This window comes from Equus przewalskii, chromosome 22 (genome assembly GCF_037783145.1).
Source record: "Equus przewalskii isolate Varuska chromosome 22, EquPr2, whole genome shotgun sequence".
Lineage (NCBI taxonomy): Eukaryota > Metazoa > Chordata > Mammalia > Perissodactyla > Equidae > Equus > Equus przewalskii.
This window is the reverse complement of record NC_091852.1, coordinates 51,878,452-51,895,809: the sequence shown is the minus strand read 5'-3', so window position 1 is coordinate 51,895,809 and position 17,358 is coordinate 51,878,452. Positions and strand designations below refer to the sequence as shown.

General features: G+C 56.7%; 1 protein-coding gene across 3 annotated transcripts in view; it reads left to right on the top strand.

Moving 5' to 3' along the window:
- Positions 1–7,383: 7,383 nt before the first annotated feature.
- Positions 7,384–17,358, top strand: part of NXNL2 (nucleoredoxin like 2) — a 40,290-nt gene continuing 30,315 nt past the window's right edge. The window contains exons 1-3 of one of the 3 annotated variants that reach the window (XM_070589826.1): positions 7,384–7,508; positions 7,746–8,065; positions 14,723–15,310. In XM_070589826.1, the coding sequence (XP_070445927.1) occupies positions 7,764–8,065; positions 14,723–14,891 (471 nt within the window). In that variant the 5' untranslated portion in view covers positions 7,384–7,508; positions 7,746–7,763 and the 3' untranslated portion in view covers positions 14,892–15,310. Of the gene's footprint in view, positions 7,613–7,745; positions 8,066–14,722; positions 15,311–17,358 lie in introns of those variants that run through there. The other 2 variants (XM_070589825.1, XR_011531372.1) reach the window with 2 other exon arrangements.

Here is a 17,358-nt window from a genome sequence, read left to right as displayed (position 1 = left end):
CAGGGGCTCTCTTAGGGACGTGGGGCACATGACACCCTCTGTTAACAGGCATATTTTGGGCAAAAGGAAAACTACTCACGTTCCTCACGTTCGTGACTGACGAGTTGACAGTTTCAGGTGGGCTGTGAGAGTGAGGGGTGGGGGAGAATGAGGCGGACGGGAGAGAGGAGGGCCTGGTGTGATAAACAGCCTGCAGGTCCCCGAGGTAAGAATAAACCACAGATCTCTGATAACAAATCGGAGTGAGCTCAGTGCCCCGAGAGTTAGAACACAAAATCCAGCTATTATCATAGGCCTTTGTCAAGAGCTTCAGTAAACACACCAAAACCAAGAGACAAAGTTTCAGAACGAAGGGGGCGGTTCCACTGGCACCCCACCCTCCCTCGTGGAGTAGAAAACGTGCAGAGATGCTGGATGAAACACGATAGTTAAGAGTACACAGCTGGGTTCGTGGGAAAGGCAGCGAGATGCCCGGGGGCCAGAACGACAGACTGGAAGCCGGGCACGAGCTCAGGGACTGGACCCGGGGCTGCACAGAGACAGGCTGGAGCCCCCAGGACGGGTCAGCATTCACGGGGCAGAGCGTGGGGCCTGGGTCTGTGCAGCCTGAGAACTGGGAGGAAGACGGCTTTGCAAAGCCAAGACACCGGCTGGGTTTTTCTCTCGGCAAAAGATGAATTGAAATAACCCCATCTGCCTGCCCAGGGGTGTGTCCCCGGCCAGGCCTCTGGTGGGCGGGGAGACAGCACAGCCACGTCTGGTGCCTCCCCTGACTTGGGAGTCTGAACCTACACCAGAAGTGGGGGGAGGGTTAAGGAGAGGCTGGCGTAGGACACTGCGCATTTGGTGCACCGAGCCCAAGAGAGAGAGAGCCAGCCTCGTCCTCAACACGACGTCCACAGGACTCCCAGTGCCAATGGCCTCACCCCAAACTCGCCAGGACGTGCTCTGCCGTGGAGGAGTGTCAGGAGGTGTGAGAAAGGAGAATTTAGAAGGGGAACAGTCTGAATGAGACCCTAAACCATCATCGTCGTCGTTGCTAATATTTACATAGGGCTGGGAGGTTCCAGGCAGCGCTCCGAGCACTTTATATAAAAGCATGTTTAAGACGATCAAACAGATGGGACAAGACACCATTAGGAAGAGTGCTCAGATTGGAAGGAAAAAATAGAACTTCTGGACGTGGAAATATAGTCATTGAAATAAAAAGTCAAATGAAAGTGTTCAGTAGCAGGTCAGACGTCTGAGGAGAGATTTAATGAACTGGAAGGCGGATCTGAGAAATTTCCCAAAATGCCCCAGGGGGAGATAAACAGATGGAAATAAGAAAATAAGAGGGAATGTGGAACAAGAAGATCCAACATACATCTCATGGTGGTTTTGAAAGAAGAGGTTAGAGAACATGGGTCTGAGGTGCTATTCTCCGAGTCAATGCTGGGAATCTTCTAGAACTGGTGACAGATTAATCCTTAGGTTGATGAAGCACGATTAGACCCAAACAGCTATCCCACTGGGGATCAAAATGTCGGTTTCAAGAGAGAAGACCTTTAAAAATCTTTACTTTTTAAAAAAACTTTCCCACCCAGCTGAAATGAAAACTGTAAAGTGCTCTCAGTCATCTCTTCCGCCCCCTCTCCTCCTTCCGCCAGCTCTGAGGTTGCAGCCCCTCGTTCTCGACGAGCAGAGCCACGGAAGCTCCTGTGGAAACCCTGTTCCCCTTGGAGCCGCTCCCACTGACCACCTTTCTCACCACATTGCGCGGGTTTGAGTGTGTGCGGGGGCGGGCTGGTCGGAAAAGGGAAAGTGGGGACCTCATGAGAGGAAGAATGTCCTGCGATGCTTTCTGACAGCGGGCAGTCTGAGGTCATCCTGCCCCTCCAAGGACCATGGGACTCCCTTTTCCCACCAGACTCCGAGAAGCGCTCTCTGTGCGTGTGCAGCGATGGCGTTGGCTGCAGGGGCCGCAGAGTCAGGCCTGTTCCAACAGTGGATGGCACCCTCCCTTCTCAGTGTGCCGGGAGGAGAAGGACGAGGATGCGGGACACCTCGAGGGGCCTGGACCGCACTGTGGGCATAGAGGAACTCCCCCTGCCCCTGCCAGGAGTCCCTGGGCCAGGAGGGCATCAGGAGGCCTCCCTCCTGGGGTGGGGGCGGCAGGAGGCCTGAGGCCGGCCTTGGGTGGGGTTACAGAGGTGTTTACCTTAAGATAGCTCGTTAAGCTGCATATTTGTTTTGTGTGGTTTCTGAATCAATCTCTCTTTTTTCTTTTTTTTAGTAAAAGCTTAAAGAAACACATGCATGAGACAGAAAAAAGCCATGGAGGGGCTGCAGAAGATACTGGAAGTGACATGTCTATCGTGGGCTGCCAGATGCTCTGCCCCACATGTCAGAGGTCTGGGGTCGGTTCAGGCTGAAAAGATTTTACAGGAAAAGCAGCTGCCTTTGTCTCTGACCTCGTTAATCAAGGCTTGAAGACGATTTTCCTTCCTGGCGGAGGCCGGCAGCTTCCGGCTGTAATTGCGGTGTGCCTCGTGGTGACGAGAAGCTGTGTGCGCCCAGTCACTTCACGGTGCCTTGTTCTCCGGGCGCGAGCCCCTCGAGGTCTCTGACGTCGGCCTCCGGGGAGGACTCGCTCGCTAATCCCCTCTCCTGGGAGCACACCTTCCAGCAGAGGGAGAAGCTGATGAGACAGGGCTGCTTCAAGAATGCTGAAAGCCAGGCCTGGGCTTACATCCTTCCAGCCCTGCCCCAGCTGGCCGACTCTTTGCTGAGTAACCAGCAAGCTTGCGGCCCAGCTGTCTCCCTCCCTCCCTGTCCCAGAAAGGAGTTACCGCAGCCAATGGAAGTAGACACGTCAAAGAAAGAGCCCAGGAAATTTGAAAGAGAGAATCAGAGTGGGGAGGCTGGGCTGGTGCGTAGGCTGACTCTGAGCCCCGGGCCCTGGGGAAGGGCCCTCCCTGGAGGGGCTCCTGAAGCCGTGGGGGCTCAGGCTCATTGGACTCTCCATCGTGCCGTGAATCAGTGTGGGGACCCTCAGTGCCAGGTCGCTCAGCTTGAGGCACCCTTGCCCCTGTGCAGTCACAGCAGCTTTCGCTTTGTCTTTCCTCTGCGCTGAGCCCTCCCCTAATCCTCTTTAGATTACAGGTATCTGGAAATAGAAAGACCAAGAATCCCGAGTCGTTGGGGGATGGGCAGCATCCTTGGTGAGCAGCACCGCCCGAGGGGACAGCAGAGGGAGGCACAGGTGTCTGGCAGGTGTGTGCTGGGGTTGGGCCCATGGGGTCTGACTCCTGGGCTCAGACCCTGGCTCCCCCTAGCCGGACCCAGGACTTTGGGGGGTTACTCAGCCTCCCTGTATCTCCGTTTTCCATTCTGAGAAATGGAGAAATCCACAGTTGCTCCAAAAGGGCCGCTTTGCAGAGCAGGAATCACGTCAGGTGGAGACGAGGGCCTCTGGCTTCAGCCGGGCCTGGGAAATGTGTCGGAAGCCCAGAGAGTCAGCCTCGTCATGATGACGTCTGAATGATGAAGTGGTCTTAAAGTGATCAATAGTGTCTGTTCCTGCTGTATGGTCTAACCTGGCATAATCATCTACAAGATAGTCCCCGATTCCTGAACAGCACGCACATAAGGGCCTAGGTGGGGTGGGCACAGCAGACACCCAGGGCCCTCCCTGCAGTGGCAGGTGAAGACGACACAGAGAATGGCGCGGCCTTGGAATAGGAGGCATGGTCAGCCTCACTCTTGCCCCTCTTTCTTCAGTTTCCTCAGTGGAACGTGTGGAGTCTGTGTGGTGCGTTTTGGTTGAAGGGTGTGGAGAAGTTCCGGCCTTAGGCAGATCTGCAGTTTGAAAAGGGAGGAGGGCTTTAACAGCCTGTTCAGATCCTTGTGGCTATTCCTCTCTGATACCATGCCAACACTTGACAAGTGGTGGTTTCTTCAAGGTTACTTGCAGTGTGGAATCTGAAATCCTAACAATGAACTTTTTGTCCTGTTACATTAAAATCAATCAGAACGTCTTGCACGTTCAGATTTTTTTTATCTGTGCATGGTTTTGTAACACTGTGCACTGGCCATTTGGAAAACATTAGTTCACTGAATTAAGCAGAACTTCCAAATGTCGACCCAGTTATTATACAACATGAAACATGTCACATTTGTTAATATCACCACCAAGCTCTCAAGAGAAGTCTTTAAGTATTGGGAAATTTTTGAGCTCATGGTCTGGGTATAAGCTTTTCAAATTTTTATTTTATTTTATTTTTTTTGGTGAGGGAGATTGGCCCTGAGCTAACATCCGTGCCCATCTTCCTCTATTTTATACATGGGACGCCTACCACAGCATGGCTTGGTAAGCAGTGTGTAGGTTCGCGCCCAAGAACCAAACCTGCAAATTCTGGGCCACCAAAGCAGAGGGTGAGAACTTAACCACTACGCCACCAGGCTGGCCCCTCAACATTTTAGTGTTTGCTTGAAAAATTGCATGGCTTCACAGGCAAGAAGTAATATCAGTGTTTTTCTCTTGAATTGACAGCCTTGATTTATTCATTTCTGAGAAAATGTCTGCCAGAGACCCACGTCTAAATGTTCATAATTTGTCTGCCAGTTGTTCTTTCAAGAAGAAATGATGTTCCATGAAAAAGTGGCTAGTTCAGCTTGCAACTCAAACAGTTGCACAAGTGCTTTTCCTCCAGAAAGCCCCCGCTTTTGGGTGCGCAGCAGAGGGCCTTATGCAAACTTCCGTTTTGTTGCACAGAAGATGGAGAAGCCTTGCAGCCAAGGTTTGAGAGTTAATAAAATTCATCACTCTGACAGCGCCGTCACAAACATTCCTAAATGGAATGGGCTTTGCTCCTGTGAATGCACGTAAGTGGAGCACACAGCCACTGCGAAGCATCATCTGGTGCCCCGGCTTGATTCAGGTCGTCCCTGTGGTTTTAGCCACAGCTGCTTTTGCACAGCAGGGAGAATGTCCACACAGTGAAGAAGGCAAATTCCATCATGGTGTTATTATGAAAACATAATACATAAAACATAATAATTTCGACCCTGCAAGCCATCTGAAAGGATCTTGGGTCACCCAGGGTTCTGCAGAATACTTTGAAAACTGCTGAAACAGGGGTTTCTTTTTCTTGTAAGCTCTCTGGAGACAGGTAATTGCTGATTTGGGTTCTGTGGCTCAGTGATGTGAGAGGTTGAGGCAGAGATCTCAGAAATTCTCTTGGCCTTTTCCTCAGTCTCAAGATGGTTGCAGAAGCGCCAGGCGTCACATCCTCACTTAGCATTCAAAGTCAGGAAGAGGGGCAGCACCAGGCAGGGGTTTTTCTTATTCCTTTTGTATCAGGGAGACAAAGATCATTCCAGAAAGAGTCGGAAAGGAAACGTGGAGGTGCGAGGCAGGGAGAATGGGGTTAGCAGCACGAAGCCACAGAACCTGAACAAGGAAAGCACTTCTGGGCTTCATCATTTCTCATTTTTAATAAAACCAAAGTCTACATTTCTGATTTCACCATTTCTTTGTTCAAAGAGAGGAGCTACACAACATATTATTCCGTTCCTACAATACTTTGTGGGCCTTTTTTGAGGACTAACAAGACATAAAATAGGTAACTCACCTAACATGACACCCTGCACATAGCACTGAATAAACACTGTCATCGTGACACAGACCAGGCGTCCAGGGCCCTCCACAAACTGGCACAGTCCCGCCTGCTCTGGGATCTGCATCCACGCTCCTGAGAAACGTCCACTGCAGCTGGACCGAGATGCCATCCCCTCTCCCCAGCCCAAGGAGCCCTCCCCCGCCCCCCCTCCTTGGCCGCTCTCCTGTGAGGTCTCCCAGCTCTGCTCCGTGAAGGAACTGTCCTCAGCCTTGAGTTAGGGGCTGAATTGTGTGCCCCCAGCAAAGATGTGCTGGCATCTTGACCCCAAAACCTCTGAAGGTGACCTTATTTGGAAATGGGGTCATTGCTGATGTAGTTAGCTAATGCGACTGGAAGGGCCCCGGGAAGCCCCTTGAAGACTGGCTGAGCACGCTGGTGAGTCGTGGAGCTAGTGAACAAGCTGATCTGTGCCAGTGTGCACGGCCGTGCACGCGCTCGAGGGCTCTTGAGGGCCAGGTCTCCTCCTTACACACACGTACTCCCTCCGAGCCCCGCAGGAGCAGGGTCTCTGGGTGGGAGGGGTGCCTGCCCGCTGCTCTCCCCAGGATCTCCCCCTAGAGGGCTGCCCGGTCCCCTGGGTGGGCTGCTCTCCCAGGAATGGGCGCCCCCTCCCCCCCGGAGTATTAAGGAATGTTCTCTCCTTGGCTTGCTGTTGTGATAAAAGAAAAAAGGCCAAAGGGATCAAAGTACAGTCTTGATGGTATTTAGAGTTTACCTACATTCCATTCGTCTTGTTTCCGAGATTTAACAAAAGCCAGGGACCGCCCCATGCAAGATTTATACTGCTCACAGCCCCTCTCAGCTTTGTTCTCAGGTCCTCCTATAAATTCCCCTAGTCTTCCTGGAGTCAGCGAGGCGCGGTCGGCAGGGCGCTTGGGCGCAGAGGGTGCGGTGCGCCCAGCCCGGCTCAGCCTGGCTCAGCCCGGCGCCGGGGCTGGCAGCGCGCATCCGCGCGTCCGCGTCTGTCCCGGCGAAGCTGAGAGCCACAGGGCGGCCGGGAAGGCTGCCTGTCCCCCGCCCGCGACCCCGCCTTCGCCGCCCACCCCACGGCGCTTCCCTCCCTTCTCTCCAGGGCGCCAACGCTGTGCTTTCCTCGTTTACCTCGAGTTTTCTGGTTCCAGTGGAACGTAAGACCCGCGAGGCAGGGAGCGGCCGGGACTCGGCGCGAGGGGAGTACGGGCAGCTCCCAGGGCCGGCGGGACCCCGTCCTCATTTACATGCCGGATATTTTGTTCATCATGAACTTTTGGGCATTAATTTTGAATTTTTAAAATATGGCATTAGAATACTATTTATCCTGATCCTTGAGTGTTTTGGCTCTCCCCTGAATTTTGCGCCCCAAGCGAGTGCCTTCCCCTCCCGGGTAGGGAGCTGGAACTATTTTTCTCGCTGCCGTATTCCCAGGGCCTCCGGCAGTGCCTAGCTCATTAACACCCTGGTTCTCCAGAAAAAAGTCTTTAAGAACCGCCTCCGGTTTCTTCCAGGAGTCCGGGACCCTCCCAGCCAGGGCGCAGGGGGTCAGAGCAAACCCCGGAAAGAATGCGGCCCAGGGCTCCCTACCAGCCGTCCCTGTCCCCTCCGGGCCCAACCGCCCTGACCCTCCCGGGGCCGCAGGACACCTGTGGCAGGCAGGGCGGGGCGGGGCGGGGCGGGGCGGGGCGGAGCGCGGGGCGGCGGAGAGCGCGGGCGGGGGCCCTGGCGAGGCGCGGTGGGCGGGGCGCAGAGAGCGCGGGGCGTGGGGAGGGCGCAGCCGGGAGAGCCCGGGGGAAGGGGCCGGGCTGGCTCCGCTCCCCGGCGGCGGGTGCTGCGCTGTCGTCGCCGCCGCATCTGAGGTCGCCTGAGCCTGTGAGTGTCTCCCCCGCAGTGCGGACGCCCCTGCCCCAGCCGCAGGCTGAGGCCCGCGCGCTCTGCGGTGCTAAGGGAGACCAGACACCGCCGCCCGCCTGCAGGTGACCATCCACCTGCGCTCGCCACCGCCCCCGTGTCCCTGCGCCTGCGCTCACCCCCTCCTTCCCTGCAGGTAACTGTCCTCCACAGGTGTCCCTGCGCGCCCGCGCTCACCGCTGCCGCCTTTCCCCGCAGGTGTCCTCGCGCCCGGCCATGGTGGACGTGCTGGGCGGGCGGCGCCTGGTGACCCGCGACGGCGCGTGGGTGGAGGCCGAGGCGGCGCTGCAGAACAAGGTGGTGGCGCTGTACTTCGCCGCGGGCCGGTGCGCGCCCAGCCGTGACTTCACGCCGCTGCTCTGCGACTTCTACGCGGAGCTGGTGGGCGCGGCGCGGCCGCCTGCGCCCTTCGAGGTGGTCTTCGTGTCGGCCGACGGCAGCGCGCGGGAGATGTGGGCCTTCATGCGCGAGCTGCACGGCGCCTGGCTGGCGCTGCCCTTCCACGACCCCTACCGGCAGTGAGTGGGCCGGGCTGGGGCTGCGGCGCGTCGCCGAGTCTCCGCGCCTCCCCCGCGGTCTCGAGCTCCTTGGTGCCCCCACCCCACCGTTCCGGCCTCTCTCGGGTACATCAGTCTCTGCCTCAGCTTCCCAGGGAGGCTCTGGCAGAGGGCACGGGGATCCGCATCCCCAGGGGGGCCTGGCGAGCCTGGATCCGGGTCCACCTTGTCTCTGCCGTCGTGCGTCTGGGGCCCCGGGAATCTGCATTCCTAAAGAGCGCCGGTGATGCTGATGCTGCGGTCTGCAGACGCTACTCTGGGAAACGCAGCCTGGTGCCCCCACCCACGCACAGGGAAGACCCGGCGGGTGTGCAGAGTGGAGAGGGAGACGCGGGAGGCCCCCGGCCGGTGACACAGCAGCAGTGCAGGGCTGGGGCGATGTGGGGGGCTGGGTGCCATGTGCTGGGCCGGCGATGCGCGGGGCTGGGGTCATGTACGGGGCGGTGGGCGATGTGCCGGGCTGGGGTCCTGTGCGGGGCTGGGGCCGTGTGCGGGGCTGGGCGAGATGCGGAGCTGGGGCGATGCGGGGGGCCGGGGTTGATGTGGGGGGCCGGGGGCCATGTGCGGGGCCGGGGCAGGATCTCCAGGCCGAGGAGCCCGTGCTGGCCGCGTCGCAGTCTCATTCTCCTCGCGGTGACCGGAGTCTCTGGACTGTGAAGGCGCCTGCTGCTCCTGTAGGAAGAAACAGGTTACTGGACTCATGGACGGCGTGTGTCGGGCGACCAAAACCCTTGCTCTCTAAAGAGATCTCGCCCGCCCTTGCTTTAGAAAAGATGTGAGGTGGGGGACCCTCAGCTCTGTTGGATTTCGGAGTTTGAGGAAGAACTAGAAAGTGACCCTAGCGCTTCACTGGCTGTGGCCAGGGGCCCGGGGAGGGGGGGAGGGAGGACGCGGAGGGGGAGGTAGGATATGGGGGCTGAGAGGAGAGGAGGGGGCAGGAGGGAAGATGTGCAGGTGGGAGAGGGAGAGCATCAGGGGGAAGAGAGAGAAGGGGGGGGGGGGGAGAAGACCGGGAAAGTCTTATTGGTGATAAATCTGAAGACTCTGATTTACTTGGCAAAAGGATTCTTTCTAGCCTCTTGTCTCCTGGTGGTTGTAACATGCATTTTGATTTGCTTAGCACTCACGTTATACACAGCTTTTGAAAGAATGCACTTAGCTCCGAAAGTGGCAGAGTGGCCGTGTTGGTAATTAGGCGAGAGCTCAGGCCCTGGGCAGAGCCGCCCCTGGGATTCACTGGTGGGGTGACCGCAGCCTTGTGTCTAATTGCCGAGAATCACGCGCATCACACCCGTGTGGGGACTGCGCTGATACGTGGACTGGAGCCACGTCCAAGGTTGTGTCCACCACTTGGTGTCTGTTGCCCCATTTCACAGATGTGCCACTGAGGCGCAGAGGCTGGGGCTCCTGGCTCAGAATCCATCTTTCTGTTCCGGCTGCTCCCTCTGGGGACCGTGGTGCAGCCTCGTCGGGGAGGGCCTTGCGGGGTGCCCTCTGCTCCCGGATTATCTGCTCAAAGCCCCTGAGTCCGCCGCAGCCACTGAGCTGCTCAGGGGCCCAGGCAGCCTGGTCTGGAAGGAATCCAGCGTGGTTTTCTCCTGGGAGAGTTAGCTCCTGTCCCTACCCCTGTCCGTACTGAACCTCGTTAGCCCTGTCATTGCTATTTGTGAGTTAGGAAAGGGGATTCTGTGGGACCACTTGGAGCTATGGCCTAATTCTGCTTCTCCCAGCCCGGATTTCTGGAACCAGATCTTGAAGCAGAACGGAACCGGCCTCCACCAAGGAAAGCTGAAGAGGGTAGGATGCATCTGGCGCCTTCTGGGAGATTCGGGATGCATGCAGGACACAGCACTCTGCCTGGGCCGGGGAGGGCGGGCCAGGACAGGAGCCCCGTGGGCCCCCTGGGGCTGTCGTGGTGAGGGGCCCCGGCTGTCTCCCCTCAGTGGCCAGAACGCGTCCTCCGCCATCCTCTGGGCCACGCTAATCCCCCCAAGGCTCTTGAGGAGGAGCGATGGCTGCAGAGCCCCCACGGGGTTGCCCCGGGCGTGGCTGGAGGCAGGACCGACCTGCAGCCCATGCACCTGTGGGAAGAACATGCCTAGAGCCGCCCATGTCCTCAGTGTCCCGCAGACGTGGCTTTCCAGTGCGGCCACACGGAACCCGGAGACAGTCCCCACTCCAGACAAAGAAGAAGTGATTCCTGCCATCCCCACAACTCGAGGCCATTGCACTGGGGACCGACCTTCTCGGCCTGAATGAGAGGCAGCACAGAGGAGGGGCCGTCCTGCCTGACTACCTTCCCCTGTTATGGCCCAGAACCAAGCAACAGCTCCTGGCTTTGCCAGTGGGACCCTGGGTGTGCGCGTGCATGAGAGACCTGCGGGGTGGTGATGTTACGTGTGACTTCAAAACACCAGCACCCACTCGGGCTCTGGAACCTGGGCAGACCCCAAGGAGACCTGGAGTGGACCCTGCCCATTCCTGCCTGCTCTGGCCCCACCACTGCCCCCGGCCATGGCCAGGCAGATGGAGCACCTTGATTTCCAGGCCAGCAGGGTTGGGTTGGATGGAAGAGACAACTCGCCTTGGCCTCATTTCTTGGGTCAGAGCGGCACCATCAGAGCCATGGACTCAGTGGGTGGAGTCGGTGCCTCCGCCAGGCCTCTGACTGCCCTCTCCAGCCTGTGGTCCAGCTCCTCCTGGGCCTGCTGACTCAGCACGCCCCCTAACCACGGAATCTGCTGAGTCTGCGGCTCTCCAGTCTTCTCTTTCTCTACTCATTGCTGCTCTGCTCCCTTCCTGGAGGTCCTGGACCATTAGAATATTCAAATGGGTCCCCTGGCGTTGGTGTTCCCATCTAATGTACTCTCCTTCTTGCACCAGCCTTGTCTTGGGTCCCGGTGAGCCTACCCCGGCTCTCCAGGGGCTCCTGGTTCCTGTTGCCCACAGGGCTCCATCCATGTCTTCTCCTGCCCTCAAGCATTTGACCTCACTCATCTCCCACCCCAGCCCTTTCCACCTGTGTTCTGGCCCAAGTGGACTACTGACCACTGAGTTCCAGAATACTCCACACACTTTCCCACCTCCAAAGGTCGTATACATGCTGCATCTCCTCAACCCTGGAGCCCCCACTTCTCTGCCTGGCAGCCCCTCCTTCTCTGTGCCCCTAGGAACTCTGGGAGCATGTCTGGCCGGGAGGGCCTGTCCCCTGCAAGCCCAACGTACCCCTGTGTTAGGAGTGTGTGTTTGGGGGTCTCTTCAGCCCCTAAGCTGAATTGTCCAGTGCTTGGTGCCTGCAGGGCACTTGTTTGATGGTCGGTTGGAGCAAGTAGAGAGATTTGCTTGGTAACAGTCTGCCCAGAGCCGAGGTGGAAAGAGACTGGAGCCAGAAGTTGCCGTGGCAACCCAGAAGCGGCTGTGCCAGGGACGAGAACGCGCTGCATTAGGCGAAGGGAGGGAGCGAACACTGCAACAACCCCCAGCACCGGGGACAGGGAGGAGCTGGGCCCTCCAGTTTCCCTGAAATGGTTAAGATGCTCAGTTATCACGACTTCCTTCTGCCCAGCAACGAGGCTCTCTCCTTTCCAAGGCCTGGTCTGCTCTCTCTGGACCCAGTGCCCAGAGGGATGGAGATGACTACAGGGGAGGGGGGTGGTTCTGTGCCTCTCCCATGTGGCTCCAAGGTTACGGCTGTCCCCAGGCAGAGGCTGCCATGGTGGCGATTTGCGGGCCCACAGCAGGTGACTCTTTGAAGCTGGAGCAACCCAGTGTCTATCCCACACTTCCTTGCTCCTCAGAGCCCACCTTGCCTCTCATCCCCCTAAGTGTGTCAGAGCTTGATTTAATGTTGCAAGCGATTAAAACCACAGCAACCAAAGCTTAAACAATAAAGGTTATTGATCAGCTTAACTGAAACACTCAGAGGTCAGGAGCTGGTCTCGAGGGAGGCAGGAAGCCCCTGAGGACACAGTTTCATGGCTGTGCCTTCTGCCATGTCTGCTTCATGCTCAGGCTGCAGCCAGTGGCCACTGGCAAATCCAGTCTCTCCTCATGGTGGCAGAGCAGCTGCTGTGTCTCAGGCTGCACATCCTCACACCTTCTTCTTTCCCAGCACACAGGCAAGCGCTCCATGGTTCTGAGTCTGCTAGTTTTCCATTCCTGTGCTGGTTAGTGTAGCCAAGGGCCAGGGGTTATGCTGACTGGGCACTTGGCCCAGCTGGAATTGGGGGTGGGTCTGCCCCACCAAGAAGAATAGCCAGCAATTACTCAGTACTTATTATGCGCCAAGCCCTTAGCTAAGCTGTACATGTATTAGTCATTTCATCCTCACAACAGGTCTGGGAGGTGGGGCCCTGGACCAGCATCAGCCACAGTGCCTGGGACTTATCAGGTTGTAGATGCTAAGTCAGGACCCGGGGGCTGGGGAAAGTGTGTGAGGGCCTCCAGGAGATCCCTCACCACTGTCCAAGCCCTCCAGGGCCTCCTCCTCCTGGGGGGTAAAGCCCCAGTGGACCACCCCTCCCTTTCTTACACACCCCCAACCTCCCCCCCCGCCCCCAGCCACAGTGAGGGCTCTGTGGTAGCCCAAGGCCACGCTGCCAGACAGGGGCGTCAGGCCCGGGCAGCGCAGGCTGTGTGGGTAGCTGTCAGGGTGGCTTCTCTTGTCTGCATGTCTTGTTTCATGCCTCTGGAGGAAGCTGGTTTCTTAGCTGTTTCAGGGGCTGTGCAGGATTCTTACAACACCAGGCAGGATGTCTCCTGACTCGTCTTTTTCCCCCCGCCTGGTTCCTAGACCTGCGTGGCCTCTTGGTGACAGTTTGTCCCCTTGGTCTGCAGTCGGCGTGGATTTGGGTCTCACTGCGGGACTGTCAGTCCTACAAATGCAGTGTCAGCAGAGCTGTCACTCTTGTGTCCTTTTCACTGTGGACGAGCATTTTCATGTACAAGTTGATCTATTTTTTCCTGCCCACGTGAGTAGGTGGTGGACACTGCGTGGACCGGCTTCCGTGAGCCGCAAGAGTGGCGGCCGTGTGCAGTGTTTCCTTAGGGGACGGGCCGTCCCTGTGGTTGTCGCAGGTTCTAGGAGTGATGGTGGCCGTCTGTCGTGTCCCTGGGTGCGGGTCGCGTCGGCGGTGGCCAGCATGTGGGCCGCCCGGCCCCTGAGCTGCCCGCTCTTCCCTCGTCGTCGCTCCGTCTCCCTGGAGCTCTGCTGTGTCCCTCTTTCCCAGGAACGGGTTTGGTTTTGTGGCTCACCCCGTGTTGCTTCATTTCCTGTCTCCGTGATTTCTGTCCTGAATCTTTTGCCTTCTTTCCGCTTGCCTCGTGTTTGCTGCATCACTGTTTCTCAGCTTCCTGGATTAGAGGCAGAGCTGGTCCACGGGGAGGCCTTTCAGGTTCCGATACGCGTGTTTGGACCACGACTTCCTGACGTGCCTCCCCGTAGCCACAGCCGGGTGCGTGGTGTGTGCCACGTTCCTCTGCTTTAATGAGTTTGTCATCTGCACCGTTACTTCACACCTAACATATGGCTCTTCGGTTTTTAAATTCATTCCAAAAGATTATTTCTTACTGGTTTCCAGCGCCATTGCCTTATGGTCGGATTGAGTGGCCTGTGTCCGAGCGGTGGTTTGAGATTTAGTAGGACCCCTTTGTGACCGAGCACACGGCTGGTGCTGTCCCTGTCTCATGGACGGGCCAACACGAGGCGGATTCTCTTTGTGGTGTAGGGGCCGCATGGCTCTCCTGAGCCAGGATTTGTCTTTGCCGCGAGGCCGGGAGACTGCGATGGCGGCGTCACGGGAGACTTGGTGACAGGAGGGTCTCGAGAGCATTTTCCTTCCACTCAGGTTCATGATCCAGAGGCTGACAGTGAGGACAGCAGGTCACTGATGCCCGAGGCCCTGGCGGGCTGGCCGCGGGCTCTCTTCAGCCGTGCTGTCGCGGGGAAGGTGGCAGGGACTGCACCCGAGAAGGTGGCGCTCCTCTCCCTAAGGGGACATGAGCCGTTTTGTGAAAGGTCACTCACGGGGTCACAAGTGACGGGGAAAGCAGCCATGAAACGTTTCATCCATAGCGTCAGTCAGCGTGTCCTTGAATCTGTGGTGCACAAAGTCTATAAGGCTTTGTGTTTATCTAGAAAGCACGGAATTTCAACTTCTCCCATTATACACACCCGCTATTTTTCAACATCTTGAAACATAGGAGGGGTAAATTTACTGGGTTGTCTGTGGGTTTAGAATTGCACCGTACGATACGATAGCCACCAGCCACCTGTGGCTACTTAGATTTAAATTAAAATTAACTGAAACAAAGACTCGGTTCCTCAGGCCCACCAGCCACGGTTCAAGCGCTCGGGGGTCACATGTGGCTGTGGCTGTGGCATCAGGCAGACGGGTGCAGAACAGTCCGTCCCTGCACACACTCTCTGGGGCGGCTCTGGCTTAGGACCGATGGCCGCGAGGAGAAAGGAGGCACAGAGGGGCCCCCAGGGAGGAGGGCGCCAAGGGCTGAGGTGCAGGCTCTGCAGGCGCAGCTGGCCCCGGGGGCCCTGGTCCCCTCCGATGAGTGGCAGCCCGCCTGTCCAGTGCTGACCCTTGGCCCGCCCTCTTCTCTCTGCAGCGAGCTGAGGACCAGGTACCACATCACGGTCACCCCCAGGCTCGTGGTCCTGAAACCGAGCGGTGAGATCATCACTGACAAAGGGCGCAAGCAGATCCGGGAGCAGGGGCTGGCCTGCTTCCAGAACTGGGTGGAGGCAGCTGACGTCTTTCAGAATTTCTCTGGCTGAACTGGGGGATCTCCAGGGACCTGGAAAGGTGTGCATCGCACTGGCAGCCACAGCAGGGTCTCAAGAGAAGAGGAGCGTGCCCAGGTTACCTCTCTGTTGGTGCTGGTTCAGTTTATTTCCGAGCAGAAGCCCTCAGCTCTGGCAGAAAGAAAATGCTGCCCAGGCAGTGGGGCCCTCCCCGTGGCCTTGTTGGTGGTCATTTTTGTTATTCTTGGCGTAGCTTTCTCCCCATGGACTTAAGTATGGTCACATTGAGCTGTTGAAAATCTATGCAAAACATGTATTTATACAGGCTCTTCAGGTAAAATAGTATAGTATTGATACATTTTTTGGAGATCTATTTATTTTAATGAGATGCTTTTATTACTGAAGCTTGCAGAATCTATATCTTTTAATAAACAGGCCTGTTTCCCTCTGGAGCCTGCTGAGGTCCTTCTTGCTCGTTGAAAACCAGGCACCCTTATAAGGAAGTGAAGCACTCGAGACGTACTGTCCTCAAACACCTTGTTCTTTTTTTCAAAGGGGCTAGTTTTTAATTGTGAGTCTTCTTGGGATTTTTTTCTTCTCTTTGTTTTCTTTTCTCACACTTCTTTTTTTTTTTTCTGCTGAGGAAGATTCCGTCTGAGCTAACATCTGTTGCTGATCTTCCTCTATTTTGTATGTGGGGCACTGGCACAGCCTGGCCACGGACGAGTGGTGTAGGTCTGTGCCTGGGAACTGAACCTAGGCTGCCAAAGCAGAGTGTGCCAGACTTAACCACTAGGTCATGGGGCCAGCCCTCACACTTATTTATTTATTTATTTGTGTTGAAGAAGATTGGCCCTGAGCTAACATCTGTGCCCATCTTCCTCTATTTTGTATGTGGGATGCTGCCACAGCATGGCTTGATGAGCAGTGTGTATGTCTGCACCTGGGATCCAAACCCGCAAACCCCTGGCTGCCCAAGTGGAGTGCATGAACTTAACCACTAGGCCATGGGGTCAGCCTGCCTCACGTTTATTTTTAATAGCATCATAATATCTTGGAAAGAAATGAAAATTCCAAGGCTATATATTTGTGTCTTCAATGTCAAACCTCCATATTTCCTAAAAGAAGCTGATCCATCGGGTAAACAGAAGCCCACACGTAATCTTTGCTAATAGCAAGAGGACTGTTTGCGCTTGCAGGTGCCAGCCTCAGGCCTCTTCCCTCGCTGGCCGGCCTGCCCCCCACGGCCAGTCTCCTCACTCCTTTCCGTCTTCATTCTGATCTGGACGATTGGCATCATGGAATACTGGACACCCACCTCCAGCCCAGTGCCCATCTACTGACTCGCCCGGCTCGCTGGGTCCGGCAGCTGGGAATCTGGAGCAACACTGTCGCTTGTAGGACCCAGGAATCCATGCATTCCGGTCTGCAGAGCCGTGCGGGCAGCATGCAAGGCCCCCGGGTTGCTCTGGGAAACCTGGGATGTGACAGTTGAGTCCTCCAGGGTGAGACCACGTTGTCGGCTTAATTAGAGCGGGACCGGGGCCTCTGCGGCTCAGTCACTCTGTCCGCCGCCGGCTCCTCTAGGAGTCGAGTTCTCTCCACGGGAGACTGAGACCCAGCATCATCGGAGGCCACGGTTGACTAAAGACGTGTTTGATGGAGCTGAACCGGTCATTATCTGCCCCAGAAATAAAGCATGTAGGAAGGCAGTTTTCTTCCCCAAAGCAGAGAGGGCATATTCATTTAATTATGGTATTTTCTTCCAGCTTTATTGAGGTACAACTGACACATAACCTTGTGTGAGTTTAAGGTGTGCGGCTCGATGATCTGACAGACTTAGAGATCGTGCACCCATCAGCACCGTAGCTTAGCTCCCGCCTCCATCCCGTCACATCATTACCGTTTCTTTTTTTGTGGTGAGAACATTTAAGATCTAATTATGGTATTTTAAATCACGCATTGTTGGCAGGGATGGGCATCTCTTGCAGGTGGAATGTCCACAAACCGTGTGTGTGTGTGTGTGTGTGACCCACAACCACAGACTTCTTAAAAAGTGGAGCTGTGTCCCTCCTGGTACACATGCCACATGGGAGCCCCGGACCGTGCTGACCCCATGGGCTGGGGCGCCCCACTGCAGGCTGGGGGCTGTGTGGGATCATGTGGCACTGCTACACCCCACCTGAAACCCACCTGACCCCACTGCCCTGGGGCACAGTCCCTCCTCCAAAACACAAGGCCCACGGGCAGTAGTTAAAAAGGAGCTCCCCCTGGCACCTGCATCCGTGAGAAATGACTGGGGAGGTCCGGGCCGCACGCCAGGGCTCCGCAGCCAGATCACCTGCCCTCCAGGGTCTCCCTCCGGCATCTGCCGTCCACTCCCCCAGGCAGCCCGCTCGGCTTTGTCCCTGTCCCCGCCCCTCGCTCTCGATTCCTCATCACAGAGCTGCTGTGGCTCCTTGTCCTGATGCTGCATCTCCTCCCGGGGAGCTGGGCTGGC